Source organism: Pinus tabuliformis, chromosome 1_1, assembly GCF_031772625.1.
Source record: "Pinus tabuliformis cultivar Carrire ecotype Pingquan chromosome 1_1, CPIR1, whole genome shotgun sequence".
NCBI lineage: Eukaryota > Viridiplantae > Streptophyta > Pinopsida > Pinales > Pinaceae > Pinus > Pinus tabuliformis.
This window is the reverse complement of record NC_142297.1, coordinates 875,809,971-875,827,660: the sequence shown is the minus strand read 5'-3', so window position 1 is coordinate 875,827,660 and position 17,690 is coordinate 875,809,971. Positions and strand designations below refer to the sequence as shown.

Below are 17,690 nucleotides of genomic sequence, written 5' to 3'. Positions count from 1 at the left end.
TCCTTCTGTGGCGGTTGATGCATAGATCCGATCGAAGATAACCAGCACCGATGGCACAGTTAGATTGCCTTTCGGAAGCTTTGGAAGCAATTTCTTTGGATCCACTGCAGAGTTTGGCTAGGGTTCAACCTTACAATGTCAGAGTGCTAAGACTTTGCAACCAGTTAGAGCTACTGCAACAGAGGCCCCTCCTAGAGTTCAAAGATCTTCGGGAAAGGAGAGGACCAAGATAGGAATAAATGGATTTGGTCGTATTGGGAAGCTGAAAGATCAAGCGAAGTCAGAGGAAACGACAGCGACTGAGGAGGAAGCCTAAGAGACGGTGTAAGCGGAAACGAATGGACAAAGGCATGGGAATGTATAAAACAGTAGAAACAGAGAACTGTTGGTGCGGTTATGGTGGTGAAGAACTTGAGGGTGAGATAGTAGAAGCAACAGAGGAAAAAGAGGTAGAAAAAGCAGCGGAGGCTGTAGAGGCAGCAAAGGCAGGAGAGCAGGAGTGAGACAACCTCAGCTGAATAGAGTGCAGCAGCATACCTATTTATACCAAGGTTGGGTTGGAGCATCAGAACTGAACATGATTGAAGTCATTGGGGTAGGTGCTCCTAAGTGCAGAACCACTGCAAAACAGAGTTGGTGCTCTGGAGGTTGGAGCCTCATTGAAGTCCAAGTTGGAGCTTGGCAACTATTCACAATCAGATTTATACTTATATTGTATTTATTTCTTTGCACTGTCTTGAGTTTTAATAAAAGCATTAAATTCAGCGGTTGATTTTTGTGTTCTGTGTATACATACATATACATATCTATATAGGTTGTTGGCAATCACTAGAACAATTAAAAAAAATAAATAGTAAGAAATACTGATTCACCCCCCCTTCTCAGTATTTCCAACATAAACAACGGTGAAATTGGGTTGCAGATGCTCAGGGCGGCATAGGAAGGCTTAGGCGGCTTTCAGTGAAAAAACGAGCGAAAAGAGTGAAAATGAGGGTCTTTGGCATTTTAACGGGTAATGGCTAGAATTGGCGTGGAATTTCATAATGAACAGTGGATGGTTTCGGCCCACGCGGGGAGGCGGTATTAAGGTTCATCGCACCGCTTTTGGCAGTCGGGTGGTTTTTCCATGAGAGCACGCGAGTTCACGTAAAGCTGCCACGTAACCAAAAGGGGCTCGAGCAAAACCACGAATCTCGCGTGCTCTCGGGCGGGTAAAGCTCGGAAAAGAAATCAACGCGATATGGATGCGCGCCGTCAGATCTGGGGGTGCAAGATCTAACGGCTGTCGTGCGGTGGAAATGCACGGAGGGAAATCGGGTGGAGATTAGTGGGGCCTGGGGGATAATTACAATGGATTTGTAATTAATTAATGAATAAAGCGGGTTAAAAATATAATGAATGGGTTTATGGAGTGGGACCAGGGTTAAATGCGGCGGGGTTTGTTAACCGCACCAAGGGGGTGGGTTAAAAGGTTTTATATATCGGGAAAATGTGAATATAGTGGAGGTTTGTTAAGTAATGCGGGGGGGACACAAAACTTAGAATATAGGGGTTTTATGGGTTTTTTAGGCGTATGGCGGAGTTAATTAAGTAATGCAGGGGATGATTTTCAAAGGGAAATGTCTAGGGAAAAGGGTTAAAATTAAGGAAAAAATGTTAAAATGAGGGGAAATGGTATTTTTTCAAGGGGAAAGGGTTTCACACTAGGGAAAAGGGGTTTTTGGGTAGGGGAATGAGTTTGGAGGGTAATTTGCTAGGAAAATGTGTGAAACCAAAGGGCAAGGGTGAAAATGAAGGGAAAATGGTATTTTCATAAGAAATGATGGGATAATGGGAAATTAGTAAGTATGTAGTGGGGGAGTGAAATGAAATGAGGGGAAGTTAATCAAATTAGCGAGTGAACATCTTTTCACTTTCATAACTGCTCTTGCACACTGAAACATTGGATCAAGCATGATAAATGTGCTTATGCTTTTAACAACCTTGTATTTCTGCAACCTTTCTTCTACCTACTCTTTACTTATCCTAACATTTTTTACTTATTTTTCAGAGTCATTTAAACTAGCAACCCAATATTTCTTTTGATGAATAATCTACCTCTATACCTTATTCTCTCCATTGGCTCAGATTAAACTGTTGAGCCAATTTTATTTTCTACCTTTGACAATCAATTTAAAACAAATCCAATTATGATTAAACTGTATAATTAGATTAAATAAACTAGTGTGGCATCTAAACAAACTGCACACAACTATTATTTTCAAAAGTGAATTAGAGTAAAAGTAGTGGCATTTAGATTTGCAACACTTTCAGAGTTTATTGCTTTTTGCTTTTCTCTCTAACCTAACATTTTATTTTTGCCTTCATTTTTTAGGGCATCTATTCTAACATTTTCTTTGATATGGACATATTTATCAAAATATTTCCTAACATTTTTATTCAGTATTCTTTTTGTCCATATCCTAGCTTAACATTTTTTTGAAAAATATTTTCATTTTTTGGACTAATTTATTTTAACTTACCAAAACCAAAAAATGCTACAACAGGAGGGAGTCTCATGTGTGTAGGCTGAAGAAAGCCTTGTATGGACTAACGCAAGCACCAAGGGCACGGTAAGAGAGGATAGATGCCTACTTGCACCAGATGGGTTTCCAGAAGACTGATGTATATCCAAACCTATACTTTATCTTGTAAGTGACGATCCACTCATTCTAGTACAGTATGTGGATGACTTGTTTATTACAAGGGAGGACAGACTCATCTAGCGCTGCAAGAGAGATCTTGCTTCAGACTTCGATATGACTGATATGGGGCTAATGCATTACTCTCTGGGGTTGGAAGTTTGGAAGGAGGATGGGCACATCTTTGTGGGCCAGGGAAAATATGCAATAGATACCTTGAGGAGATTCCGTATCGATGATTGCAGGCCTATGGCTACTATGATCACCAACTAGAGGAAGCTGCATGATGCTGATTCTGAGAAGTATAGTACAATGAACTTTTGTACTTATTTTATAATTTCTTAAGCAATAAAATCCTCCTTTGAAGACTGATTTTCCCCAAGAGGCTGTGGGGTTTTTCTGGGGTCAACTTGACCAAAAATAAGTGTCTCATATGTGTGAATGCTTGCTAAAATTATGTGTTAATTTTCAACTGATAGGAAAGTGAAAAATAGTAGAAGTACTCTTTTAATGTTTACAATAAATGCATACTGAAATTTATATCAGCATGACAAAATATGTAGGCTGGGCCTAAACAAACACATGCAAACTTGAAAACTTGGTTAAGGGTGCAGATCATAAATTTTCTACAACTATTTTGTGGATTGGGAATGGAAGATGTATGTGGAGATTCAGGGATACGAGGTGAGTCTGATGGATTTGATGTGTTTGAAGAATTTGGTTGTTGAGTTGCTTCATTATTCTGATGTTGTCGATCATCTGGAATATTGAATCTTTGACAGATCAGGGTTAATAACCCCACTTCTTGAGTGTGATTCTGATCAACCTTTTTTGAAAGGGTTGTGTGGTCCCTTCGAAGGTCATCATAATCTTGTTGGAGCTGGTTCTTTACAATTTTTGTTGTATATTGGAGCTTCTTAATGTTCTCGACATTCCTTTGACCTTATCCTCAAGTTCTATCAATTTTTTACTAAAGTCACTCATCCTCATTGACGACATTGTTCAAGTGTATAGTGGTGTATAGCGATCCAGCTTAACCCGATATATAATAATTATATATTATAATTATTTATTAAATATATATAATTAATAATTAATTAGTAACTATATAATAATAAATAAATAATTATATAATAAATAATAAATAAATGTAATTATTAATTAACTCTATATAATAATTGATTATATAACATAATAATTAATAATAATATAATTATTATATAGTGTTTAATAATTAATTAATGATACCAATTGTCGTGAATCAAGGGGGAACTGGACGGAGCGTTTGTCGTAGGTATGTCGGTTTAGAAGAAACGGTCGATGAGGGAAGAAGACGACAACGGATGCGGGGAGCAGGATCAGTCAGAATAGTCAGTAGAATGCGTCAGCGAACAGTGGTAGGGGACAAATGACAGCGTATGCAATGATGACGATGGTGGCACACGTCGGGGAAAACAAGACACGGAGGGTAGATTGACATGGTTCTACTGTCGAAATGTCGCGGAATCAATGTTGTTGGCAGTGGGGGAGAAGCGGTGAAGAATTGTGTTGGTGGCATATTGAATTAGGAACATAGGTGACGGGGGTTTTACAGGAACGAGGGCGGAGTTAGTAGATGATGTCAGATCTATGGAACGAAATGATGGAACGACGGAAGTGGTGGTAGCTTGAACGACGGCTGGCTCTGATACCGAATGGAGCAAACACTTCAATTATATATATATATATATATATAATTTTTTTTATATGAAAAAACTGAACAATAAATTTTTACAAAGAGGGCCCTGGCTTAAATATGGCCTTGGGCGCCTTTTCAAGAAGGGACATGATCTTTTGATCATGCCCTAATTATATATATTTAGCTTTTACATAACATATTGCTGTACTAACCACTGTTGAAAATATCGGTATTGGAAAAATATTGGCGAGGGTCCAGAAAACATCTTATCGGCAATATTGGCAAAAATCTCAGCAAAATATCAGCAAATATCGACAAGCATAAAAAATGCATAATATATTCATTTTTTTTAGATTTCTAAACATATAAAGCAATAACAACATAAACTAAACACATTGGCACATAGATATGAAGAAAGCACTGATATATATGATGTCAAATAGAAATGAGACATGAAACTTCAAAGGCGATACCAAATCCTACTAATCCCTGATAATTGTCCAATCAAGGACTCAAACAAAATAACATCACATATCATGCTGATCCCTGATAATTGTCCAATCAGGGACTCGAACAAAATAACATCACATATATAAAACTTTAAAAGTATTTCATCATCATGAGTTATAAACTTATATGTAGCAAAAGTTGCAAAACAAATAAAACTAGCAGCTATCTATCTGAGACCATTGGCCTCTCCCTAGCAGCTTTCTTTCTGTCTTGTTCAGCGATTGCTTCAAGAGCTTTTTGTATAACCTCTGCACTAGAAACCATACAAGGCATTACATCTGCATCATGTGCAAGGAGTCTAGCCAGATGGTATTTCAATCGTGTAACCCCTCCTGACATCTTGGTCCCACACAATTTGCATGATATATATGCCCGATTTGCCCCACCAACAACCTCCCCATACTCCCAAAATGGGTCCAAGGCTTTTGGCATATTTGACATTTGTAGTGAACTAATTCAAACCTAGGGCACAAAAAAAAAATTGCATTAAACCCCCCAACACAAAAAATTATAAGTAATAACCACCTCTTTTAAAAAAATTACTGCATTATTTGCATTTTGCAATGTGAATGAAAAATGGCAATAAGAGGGTGCATAAGAAAGTTGAAAAAAAAAATAAAGCTTGCTGTCCAAATATGGAGAAAACCCTTGCATTGGCTCATGGGCATGAAAATCATAGCAAATGGAAAAAAAACAAAGAAACAAAATGTTGGTAGGCAAAGAGGCAAGCAAGCATAACCCTAAATCTATGAAAAAATCATTAACATAGGGGTTTTTAAGAACATACCTGTTAATGGAAGAAATGAAGTTTGTCTCATTGTTCTTCAATCTTTGATCCACAAAAAAAGCTTAGTTGGTGGTGATGATCGATGTTTGATCCTCAAACCCTCCTTGACAACCACCACAAAACTCTTCCCCTTCCTTCTCCAACACTCAAAACAGAAATGAAGAAAAAAAAACAATTTTCCCTTTTTCTAGCTGCGGCATAACATGCCCGGCGATATTTTATGTCATCTTGCGATATTTTGCCGAGATATTGGCGATATCTCGGAAATATCGGCGATATCTTGGAAATATCGCAATATTTTCGGGAGCCAAAAATATCGCGATATTTTGGCTCCTCGAAAATATCACGCGATATTTCGGCTCGCCGAAAATATCACGCGATATTTCGGCTCGCCGAAAATATCACGCGATATTTCGGCTCGCCGAAAATATCACGCGATATTTCGGCTCGCCGAAAATATCACGCGATATTTCGGCTCGCCGAAAATATCACGATATTTCCGATATTCGGCGATATCTCGCCGATATTATCATCACTGGTACTAACCACTGATAACACCTGTGAATTCTGCAACACCTTTCATAGCAATGCCTGAGGATGGTTTCTTAGCAGATCTATCTTGCAACATAACTTCCTCATGCCCTTGATTTGTATTTATAGAGGCTCGAACATTCTTCTTTAGCATAATTGTAAGGCCTAACCCCATGTCACACAGACTGCTAACTTTCCAGGTGCTTGAGGAGGGGTCTTTTAATTTTTTTTTCTTGAGCTATCAAATGTGACCTCAGAACCCTTCCGTTTTATACAATGACTGCTGTAATCAACATTACGATGATATGTCCTTATACCTCCTGGCTTAGTAATTGATTGATGGGAGTCAATAAAGGAGGTATGTCTACAGGCACCTGGACTGTTTCCAGATTGAAAGTGCTTGCTGTAATGGTTAAGTAGTTGTCCCATACTTGTCGAACAATAATTTGGCAACGGGTTTGTCATTCTTTGCTTGTATTGTCATTACTTCCCCGCTCAAACTTTCACTGTTCCTTGCACTCTTATAAAATCAACAGAATATGTCCCATTTGAATGCACTATAAACACTCCATTTTCACATATCTAGTTAAATTGCAGAGTTTGTCCTTTCCTATGAGCCCCTTCTATTCCAAATCTGATTGAGTGAAAGCACCCAGCAAGGAAGGAGACATATGTTGAATTTGAGAAAAGAAATACCCGATGAACAAGATGCTGAAAGTGCACAATTTCACAACATCAGCTTCTGCCCTTTTTTCTAATGATGCTCTATTTGTACTGTTTACTGTTTGCCATTGGGAAGCTCAATGGTATGAGGTCCAATCTCAATGTCACAACCCCCTCTGTTGCAAAACAACTGCAGTGATTCCCTTTTGGCCTTGGGTGGAAATGGTGAGCAATAGGTTCCATAGAACTTTGGCATTACATCCTAAATTACCTCCATGCAAGGTGGTGGGTAATAGTGCTAATGGTTTTCTTCTATTTAGTGTTTTCTAATCCTTACAAGAGAGCCTGTATGTTGGAAGTGGTTGTTAATTAGGTCAATCGTTGAGATGCTGATTTCTAGGGTGTAAAATGATTGGGAAAAGTTTCAGAAAAATTGAAGGAAAAGGTTGACAGGGAAAGTTATTTTAGCATTTCTAGGACCATTCAAGTGTTTGTAATGTTTCCAAGAAGCAAAACAAAGGTTGAGGTGGAGTTTCTCTTGACACAGTTCCACGCTTTTGTACTTTGATGGAGCTCCCTAATACGAAGAACTGTGTGGACAGTGACAGTTGCATTCTACAGTAGTGCTTTTCCTGGTAAGGCTAAGTGTTAGTTTGGTGTGTCTCTGTGGCCATACTTCTTTTTCCTCTACAGATAAAGGACAAATCCTTTAACTTTGTATAGGAGGAATCACAGTTCAGTATGTTGTTTTAGGCTAATATTGTACTCTCGAAGGTTATCTTTGCACTGTAGTCAAGCATTTTAATCAAATGGAATTGTAAATATATTATTATAGTAGTTCAAGGAAAATGCTGAAGGGCATAAATGTTTTTAAAGAAAAACAGAGGTTTATACTTGCTTGTGCTCATTCTTTTCTGCAGGATTGGTCTGCTTTTCTCCCTGAGACATTTTCTGAAGCTCCTCCTCTTCAGCAGCAATCTGCAATGCCAAGTATGAACTGTCACATTCAAACTATACAGTTTCTGGTATTAGTTCATGCTTTATTATAGAATTGGGTTTAGGGATATTAATAAGCTGATTGTTAACCATATTACTCCAATTGCTTTTGTCACCCTTGTTTTAATTACTAGCTTTTACTATCTTTATTTTTGTCGGTTTGAAGGCAGTTGCATATTCTATTTTATTCCAGTTGTCTTGAAAATTATGCTGCTATTAATTTAAGCTTTATCACAGGATTGTCACCATGGATATTATTAATCTGATTCTCAATCATATCGCTCCTATTGTTTTTGTAGCCCTTGTTTTGTTTCCCGGTTTTTGTTGTCTGTTTTCTTTTCAATTTGAAGACAGAACGTGAAACCTGTTGTATTCCAGGTGTACGTGAAAAGTGTACTAAATATCTAATTTGTGCATATGAATAACGGTACTTTATGGGAGTGTCACTCCATTTGCGAGAACTCTCCAGTATTAAGAAAGGGGATTGGCTTGTATAATGGTCTGGAAGTAGGAATCATTTTAATAATGCATATATAGTCTGATGTGGAAAGAAACAAGAGCAATGCCTTTTAAAAACCATTTTAAAAAATTATTCCCCAAAAATGGCCAAAACAGGTCAATTGGACTAGAAAATAGAACAAATCACAATAGTGATGTGAGAGTGCCAATGACAAATTTTAGGTGCACAAAGGAATATAAATAAGAATAGAGTATAAAGGGTTAATCCGGAAGTTAAACCCTAAAAAGAAATACATCACTATGCAAGAGGAGGAGAAAAGGAGTGCCCCTACTTTGCACTAGAAGTAGAGAAGATGAGATAATTTTATTAATGTTCAATGAATAACCACAAAGTAGGTCAATGTGACTAAAAGAGTATATCTAGTGCAATTACATTGTTGGGGTGCCCAAGCAGCTTCTAGCCACACTACTATCAAAAAAAGATTGAAGAACATAACTGAAAGAAAGAGACAAAAAATATTACATAAACAAAATCACATCAAGAACATGCAAGATATGTTGGAGTTGGAAGCTGAAGTGGAAAGAGGTGGGGGATTGAAGAAGGATTCTCATCAAAGTCCTCAATTATCTTGAAGGGGATGATGCACTTTTTGTGAATGTCATTTGGAGATTGCCTACCATTAAGTGGTTTGGCCATGCTATTCGAGGAGGGATCTTAGGGGGAGTCCTAGATTAATGAAGCCTTTCACTCCCAACAATCAATGCAAGGGAAATCTTTGAATGGAAGGTTGATTGCTTGATGAAGCCTACGAAGTTTTACCTTTTGCAAAAGGAATATGACTTTGGCTTTGGGTTGTCCTAAAGCTATTGTGTTTATTGGTCCGATAAAAGTCTATTATGAAATCTAGTACATGAGCTCCTCATAGGTCCCATGGAAGTAGGATGAGCCATTTTTGGGGGTTGGTAAGAGGTTTGAGGTTGTAGTGACATGATATTCAAAGAATCCTAGACCTTTGCTTGTCATTTGTCACTTTAAGTAGACATGACAACACGGTAAAAAGAGGTGATCCTCCTGAAGGGCTTTGGGCAGGGAGGTCCATGTAGGCACTGTGATTAATATCCAAAATATTCCATCAAAAAAGAGGTCAACATGTCTGATATGGAAAACCAAAAAGTGTGAAGATGGGGGGCACTTGAACCTTGATAAAGGCAGTGAAATCTCCTATGATCTCATAATAGACAGGGCATTTGAAGGTGAGTTGTTCCTTCGACTCAATCTCCTTTAGGTGGAAAAGTTGAAAAATCCTATTAGGTTGAGGGAGCTTGTGATCATGGTCAACCTAAAGCGGATGAGAACCATCCACAATTAACCAAGGGGTGCCTTGAGGGTGTATATCAAGTGTTTGTGGGTATTGACAAGTCTGATAAGGTCACTTCTCAATTGTAGAAAATGCTTGGAATAGAAATTAATATTAGAGACAAGATTCTTGGGGTGCAATTCAATGGACTTGAGTACATTGTTTGTAGATATCTACTAAGCACGTTGGTTAAGTTCTGTTTAGATGATAGGAGGTGGTCTAGAGTGTTTGGAGAGTACTTGAAAGAGGGAAGGCTATCATGAGAGATGGCCACACATAAGTAACTTAGAGGCCTTTAGAAACCAACAATGAGGTCGCCATATTAGTTAAAGCTTGTCTCACCTTCACTAGCTGCCTAAAGGTGAGGTAATAACTTGCAAATATTATTTTTGCATGTTTAAGCAACTGCAACTTGGAGTAAGTGCTCATTAATCCATCCACATTCTTTATGCTTCACAATATCATGCATCAAAAGGTTCAATGTGTGCACCAAGCACCCAGACCAAAAGATGTGTGGATGAGTATGCTCAATAATTTCTCCTACTACCTTACAATTTGCTGCATTATTAATGATCACTTGAACCACATTATTAGGACCAACATCTTTGATTGATTGCAATAGGAGATTTGCAATGTTTTGGGAAGTTGCACTGATGGAGGAGGAGTCATGACATGTAATAAATACTGCACCACTAGTAGAAACACCAAGAACATTTATCAAATGTTGGTTTCTAACATTTGTCCACCCATCTGATATAATGGATACCCCACAATCCACCCACTCATTTGTAAAATGTGTCAAAGCTCTTTGAACCTTTTCTTTTTCTCTTTCTAATAACATTGTTCTAGCTTTCTCATAGTTGGAGCTCATGTATCCTTTTGGGGCTTCATTGATGGCCTTAACCATATCATACCAGTAGGGAGAACGAAGCACATTGAATGGTACACGCAAGCAACATAAAGGAAATCCCTCCCAGCAACATAAAGGAAATCCCCAATTATTCTTCTACTTCAAGAGGTTGTAGAAGTACCAAGAGGAGATGAGCTACCAAATCTAGAGGTTGCACTTGATTCAAAATGAGTTTTTTGTTTCTTGTTTTTTGTTGTGCAACCTCCTCTATTTGGATGTATTTTCTTCTTTGTCTAGCTGAAACCTTTGGGTAAATTGCTATCCCCACAGTACCCTTTTTGTCATCACTGTCCAACACCCCACAAAGATGCCTCCTCACATAGGTATATGAACCACTATATGGTTTTCCTCCATGACAACCATGAGGGCACAAAAACTTGTAGCTTCCACCACCTTTTCCCCCTTCAAGTTTGGTCACATAATTCCACAAGGGTGTCAATGCAACTTCCCCCCTAGCATTTTAGTGTTTTCTTCAAGTTCTTCCCCTTCCTCTCCCTCCTCATCATATATTGGCTCAATCATATGGGGACCATGATCCTCTTGTTCTTCTTCCCTTCTATTCCTACTCCCCATTGCCATCATGAAAACCAAAAGTGGAATGATACATAGAAGCCAAAAGGACACCATTTTGGAATATGAATATAGATGGACAACCTGCAATGAAATGAAGAAGAAGAAAGAATTGGAAAGAGTAGGAAAGGGAGGAGAAAAAATACAAACAACAATGACAGAAAAATGAGGGAGTTTGGGGTTTGCACTTACCTCTTTAGCTCTTATAGATGGAAGCCCTTCTTTACTCCTCCAAGCCCCTCCTCCTTCACTGCTCCTAGCTCCTCCTCCTTCACTCCTCCAAGCTCTCCTCAAGCCTCTCTTCTCCTCCCTTCTCTAAGCTCTCCAAAAATACAAGAGTGAGGAAATGAGAGGGGAAATGAGCGTTATCCCCATCTATCATTTCCCTAACTGAACCTAAACCTACCCCCAACTCAAGTTAAACAAAAACATGCTTTTTTTGGTTTGCTGCGCGAAATCGCCTGTCAGGCATCAGATTTGTGCCTGATCTGCCGCGGATCCAACGTCGGATCTGCGGTTCAGAAATCAGAACCGCAGATCAGGTTGACATGGTTCCGAAATTCCAAGAACTGTGATTTCCGACCTGATCCACGGTTCCAGATTTCTGAACTGCGGATCTGACGACAGATCCCCCACGAATCCATACGGGACGTGGATCCCGGTTTAGATCTTGGGGGGCGTTTCCTGCAACACTATGCAATACTATCACTAAGATTCCATATAATAATTTTCCACAAATTCAAAGGTCTATCAAATACAAGGTACAATTGCAAGATAGAATGCATGAAAAAATCCTTTATTGCTCCAAAATGACATCTCTAAAGCCAAAGAATAGCTCCATAAGCAAAAATCCTCAATAGATCACATCTCCACAAGATACAATTCACAATTCAGCTAGGCCAAACTCTCTAAGAGTGCTGAATTAGCTCACAAGTGATGATGAAAATGATTTGGGCCTATCCTCTATTTATATGAGGCTTAGGTCTCCTAATTTAGCCTAAAAAGCCCCTAAAAACAAGTTTGATCATTGAATGAACTTGGGTTACAAGCCAACCCATTAGCTAACAACAAAATAAGCCTAATTATCCCACATGTGTGAGCTGTAGCCTCTTTAATTGCTTACGTCATGTCTAATTTAGGCTCCAAATGCCATGCCAAAGCGTAAATAACAAAGGTTGCAGAGCCTATTATTTCATCTCGAGAACTAGAAACAGGGGTAACTAACGTGGGGTCCTTTCCAGTTTGATAGTCATAGCCCGTTCCAGGTAAGGTTGACCCAGCATCCCTTGCATATCCAGTTCCAGGTCCACCGGGTCAAGATCCAGATCCAATAGCATAAGCATTATAGGATACAGAGGCATAGAAAAGAGCAGAGCTAGGCGTGCTGAGGTGTCAAAGAGTGTAGATATTAGAATAATCTAAAATTTTAATGGTTGGCCCTCAAATCCACCTCAGTATCTCATGTGGAGTCCTAAGGTCTAGTTGGGGTGCCATACTGTGGTCTCCATGGGACTCCAACTGTGAAATAAGGCATCCTCTACAGTGTTAGGGCTTCCTCTAGTGCAACAAGCCCTCCCTAGTCTCTCAGTGGAATACTATCCTCATCTGTGCTCTAAATCAACTCTTGCTCATCAGGTTGTGTCAAGGCCAACCTAGGGACACACTGGGTCCAATGGTGTCATCATGAAGAATCCTTAGGAGCCCATTAGGTCATGTCAAGGCTAGCCTGGGGGCATATTGTGTCCAGTGGTGTCATCATGAAGAATCCTCAAAATTGAGTCAAAGTTGACCAACCTCCTGGGTCCTGGAGGTACTCTGGGGCATGTGTCATCTGCTAGTGCTATCAAGAGGTTACACTCTCTCAACACTACACTTGCTTGAGCCAATGTACTTCTCTGAAGGGCCTGGGTACCTATGGAGTGGGTGCCCAAGGCCTGGGCTGGTGAACCACTTGATAGAAAACAACATGAATTCTAGAGAAAGCAACCATCCATCAAAGACTAAGATCAATAATGCATCTAAGTGAACTAAACTTGAATGCTAAGGGAATATTAATACTTCAAACAAAGATCCCCTTCCAAAATCAGGACTGTTACCACAAAATCTAGCAGGCCTTGGAGAGGGAAACCCTACAAGACAAAAGCTAGATAAAGTGCTCACAATGGGGTAGAGGCCAAATGTCACCTCAGCCAAAACCCCCTACTCTTTATGGACTTTCGTCGATGGGAGGAGTGCTAGTAGGAAGGAGATCACTTAGAATAAATATGTTAGGTATATGATACAAAGTGATCAAGGAAGAGCTCATTCAAGAGAGAGGCTCAATAATGGCTCAAGGCTTCAAAGAAGCAAAACACTCTCAAAGAAAAGCTTAAGAAAAGAAGTTACAAGACTTAGGGTTTTGAGATTTTTAGGTGGTGATAAGTATTCACAAGGTCAGGGCCCAAGGGAAAGGGTTTCTTACAATGATATTCAACTAAGCCAAGGCTAATGAAACCCTCAAGAAAGTCCTCAAGTTGATCGCTAGTGACTTGGACTAATGCCTTGTCCTTTAGGCATATGGAGTCAAGGATGAAATAGATAAGCTAGATCCTTTCTAAGGATGCTAAAAATTGATTCCCTAGGTATCAACTTTTAGCATTTACCCATTTGAAAACAAAATGGAGTTTGATGGAGAGATTAAAGATTTCCACCACTAAGAACATTCATTACACGTTCTACAATGAAAAACATACTCAACTAGGCAGTCTTTCAAAATTAATTTTCAACAATTAGGGCACAAAATAACATAAACTAGAAGCAACAATTCCATACAATACGCAATTTTAAGACAGAGAATATTCAAACATAAACTCTTACAAGGCAACTTGTAGTATATCCATCCATTATCCAAAGAAGTAGCTCCAACAACAATTAAAAATAACTTCCATATATCGAAATGCATCCAATAGATCTCCAATAGCCAAGAAGGAACAAGTGCGAAAACCCTCTAGGAGATCGAATTCCAAGTGTGATCATGATGAGAGACTCAAATGAGGTCTCTTCTATCTATAAATGTCCAATCAAGTCTAATTTTAGCCTAAAGCCCCTCTTAGTTGTCAAATGATGAGCAAAACTAAGTGTGGCTACAAGCCAACCACAAAGTTAATGTAAAATCATAAAGATTAACCCATAAGAGGGTCGAAATGATGACATCATCACTGCATGGGCCTCTTGGAGGCATGTGTTGAGCTCTCTTTGTGCCAAACTAAGTTAAGAGGGCTTCAAAAATCATTCTCTAGGGGTTGGCCCCTAGATATCCATGCAAATCATTGTGTGGACCCCAATTTTGTGTTTGGGGCACAAAATGGATCTCATGGATCTCTTGGTGATAGAATACCCTGATTCTGCTCGAATGCTGAGGGCTCTGAGGATGGTATTAGCCCTTGTTGAAAGATGTAACTAGTTTCGGTCTTAATAATTGTGTCTCTATGTATTTTATGTAAAAAGCAAAAAGAAGGAAAAGAAAGAGAAAAATAAAAATTGTTTTTGAAGCATGGGTTTCATGGTCAAAAGAATTTATTATTATTATTATTTATTAGATAAGCATGTTCTTCATGCTTCTAGGTTTTGTTGAGTCAAAGAGTCAAAGTTCTATTTGGACCTCTTGAAAAGAAAAAGGAAAGAAAATTTTTATTATGTAATTTTTGGTTGAAAACCCCTCTAGATGCCAAGTTGACCTACATGACAAGTCAACCCTACCCCAATGGACATGTTTGTTCACACCTCTCTGGATAGTATAAATAGAATATAATACGAGCTCATTTGGACACACATGGATGCGTTTTTGGTTTGAAATTTCGCAGAAGAAGAAAGATGAAGTGGAGGGATGAAGTCTGAAATGGAAGGAGAGTTTCTTCTTGAGATGGAATATGTGAAAGTTCTGCCTTGGTTCTTCTCTTGTTGCAAATATCTTGCTGATGAATTTGTTGAGCAAAATGGAAGGTTTGACTTGGCATCTAGGGGTGGATGTTCTTTTGTGGTCATGGGTCTTGGATGTCTCACTTTGATTTGATTTATAAGAAGAAATTTTGACTGGGTTTTCCCCTAGGAGAGGGGTTTTGCCCTGGCTGAGAGCCTATATTTTGTGTTCTTTTGTTTCTGTGATCTTCATGTTTTGCATTTGATAATTATTTGATGAAGAAGAACATAATTAATTTAAAATATGCCAACAAAATTCACAAATAATTATCAACAAAAGAGAAATCTAATAATAATTGGAAGCCTCCAGATTTCTCGACATGGTATCAAAGCTTAGGCAGTCTGAAGGCGGAGGCTGAAGATCACTATCTATTGGCATACTTAATGAAGATTCCGTGGTAAACCTAGTCAAGAAATCCAGTTATGTGATCCAAACTATATATAAAGAGTTTCGATAAAAAAGTTTGCATTGATCTTGAAGTCAGAATATTCGAATCTTCTGAGATTCGAGTATCTGTTTATTTATGTTAGCAATGATCCGCATTTCATATTTGTGGCTCAATTTAAAAAATCATGACTCATGTTTAATTAGTGCCTCGCAAGAACATGTATATTATGGATAACAATGGTTTGCATATATATTTTGAGGCTCGCATAAAATGTCTGGATTGTTTGGAAATTTATAGTGACGAAGTTTGCATAGAGGTTTCTAGCTCCGCAAGTGAATGGAGTGTGTTGAGGAACAATGAAGTTTGTGATTCAAGGTTAGAGTTCCGATCAAGGCCAAGGAATCTGGTTTATACACAATTACTGTTTATTGTTTTGGCTCATTTTGGGTCCCGATTGGACAATTGAGCTTATTTATGGTTTCGTGAATAAGTTCATATGGCAACAGGTGTTGTCATTCGACTCTACAATACCTTGTGATTGATTTCTACCGATTGGCAAAATAAAACTTTGGCAAAAGTCTGGTTTAATGACAATCAACTAATTCTAATCTCATTTCATTCACTAGTCTGTTGAAAAGTGAACTTGTTATACACGGTTCTGATTGTGTTTTGTTCCAATCGTAGTTACAATGGCAATAAATTCTTCTTGTTAAAATCTTCGCAAAGGTAGAGTTATAATATAGTTGTGGAGCAAAGGTTTGAAGAAACTCACACTCTGTTATGGCTCGATCATACATGTATCCTTTGTATCTATTTTCTTCTTTGAAGCTCGTTTTGGCACATGGCATTTCTGAGGATTGTATTCTGTGTTGTTTGTTTATGTCTTGCATCAGTGTACTCTGTTAATGACTCAAACCACATCCTGTTATCAATGGCAATATTTTCTGAGTGGTGGTTCAATTACTATCTTCACTGTGCTACAATGACTTTGGCTCACACTAATTCACAAAGTCTCAAAGAGGCTAAATGAAGTCGACTTGTTTAGAAGGAACTTAAAGATCACTAGAAGCTAAAGTACTTGAAGCAAAAATAAACTAAAGAATTATGAAATTCATCCGTGTTATGAATAAGAGAAACAATCTTGGGTGAAGTAATATATATCAAATAATGACGATGCTGGCAGCTCAACAAAGGCTCTATATTCGGAAAAGTTGAAGCATCTTTTGAGACGTAACACTTGACAATTGAAGATAAGATGAGGGACCACATATTCACAAAGAAGGAACAAGGTAAAAGTCAAAGAAGTTACGTATAATAATGATGATATGTTAATAATGCATTGTCTTTGTATGTGAGGCATGTTAGGATTTTTGCAGTTTCTTTATGATAATGTTAGGGAAAGAGAATGGCATTTTTGCAAATCTAGGGTTTGTAGATTTTACTTTTTTGAAACTTTTTTGGTATCTAGGGTTCATAAACCCTAGATGGGACTTGAATTAGAAAACCCTAGAAAGTGAAAAACCCTAACTCTAACTTGTGGTTGCCTCAAATGAAATCCCAGCTCATGACATTCTAGGGTTTGCCGATAGAATCTCAGATGTGTGGTAAAACCCTAAAGAGGATTGATGTAAAAATGAAACCTAGGGCTTGAATGTCAAAACCCTAGGTGTAGAAGTTTTCGACCTTAATAAGGGTTAGGTCATGGGATATCTAGGGTTTGTAACCAAAACCCTAGATACACACTTTTTAAAGTCATTATAACCCTAGATTGATAATATTAACATGATACTCTTGTACGTATGTATTTTATGCTTGGTTGTACTTGTTGATGAAAATTGCAGGTACATAAAGGAAGCAAGATAAGAAGGAAGATAATCAAAGCAATGATGAGCATGATGGACCTTGAAGGAATTGGTACTAACAAAAGATATTTCCTTTTTTCTTGAAAAAGGAAACTTATCTTTAACATGTATAAGAAACAATCTCAGGATGACTAGATGATTACATGAAGCAAAGGTATGCCTATATAAAGATATTCTACAAGAATCATGAAGGAAGAATTAGTTATGAATGTGCTTGGAGAGTCTTCCATGTGGCTGCATGATTAATAGAGATCAAGACACTCTCATAGATTACATGAATAAACAATATTAATCAACATCAAGTATAGTCTCCGCAAGAAAATAAGGGAGTTAACAATG

The 17,690-nt window shown here is 38.2% G+C and overlaps 1 protein-coding gene across 1 annotated transcript in view; it reads left to right on the top strand.

Annotated features, from left to right (window-relative positions):
• Positions 1 to 17,690, top strand: part of ATRAD17 (RADIATION SENSITIVE 17) — a 372,391-nt gene that overhangs the window by 81,277 nt on the left and 273,424 nt on the right. The window contains exons 3-4 of the mRNA XM_089392953.1: positions 5,670 to 5,676; positions 7,771 to 7,840. Coding sequence (XP_089249079.1) covers positions 5,670 to 5,676; positions 7,771 to 7,840 — 77 coding nt within the window. The remainder of the gene's footprint in view (positions 1 to 5,669; positions 5,677 to 7,770; positions 7,841 to 17,690) is intronic.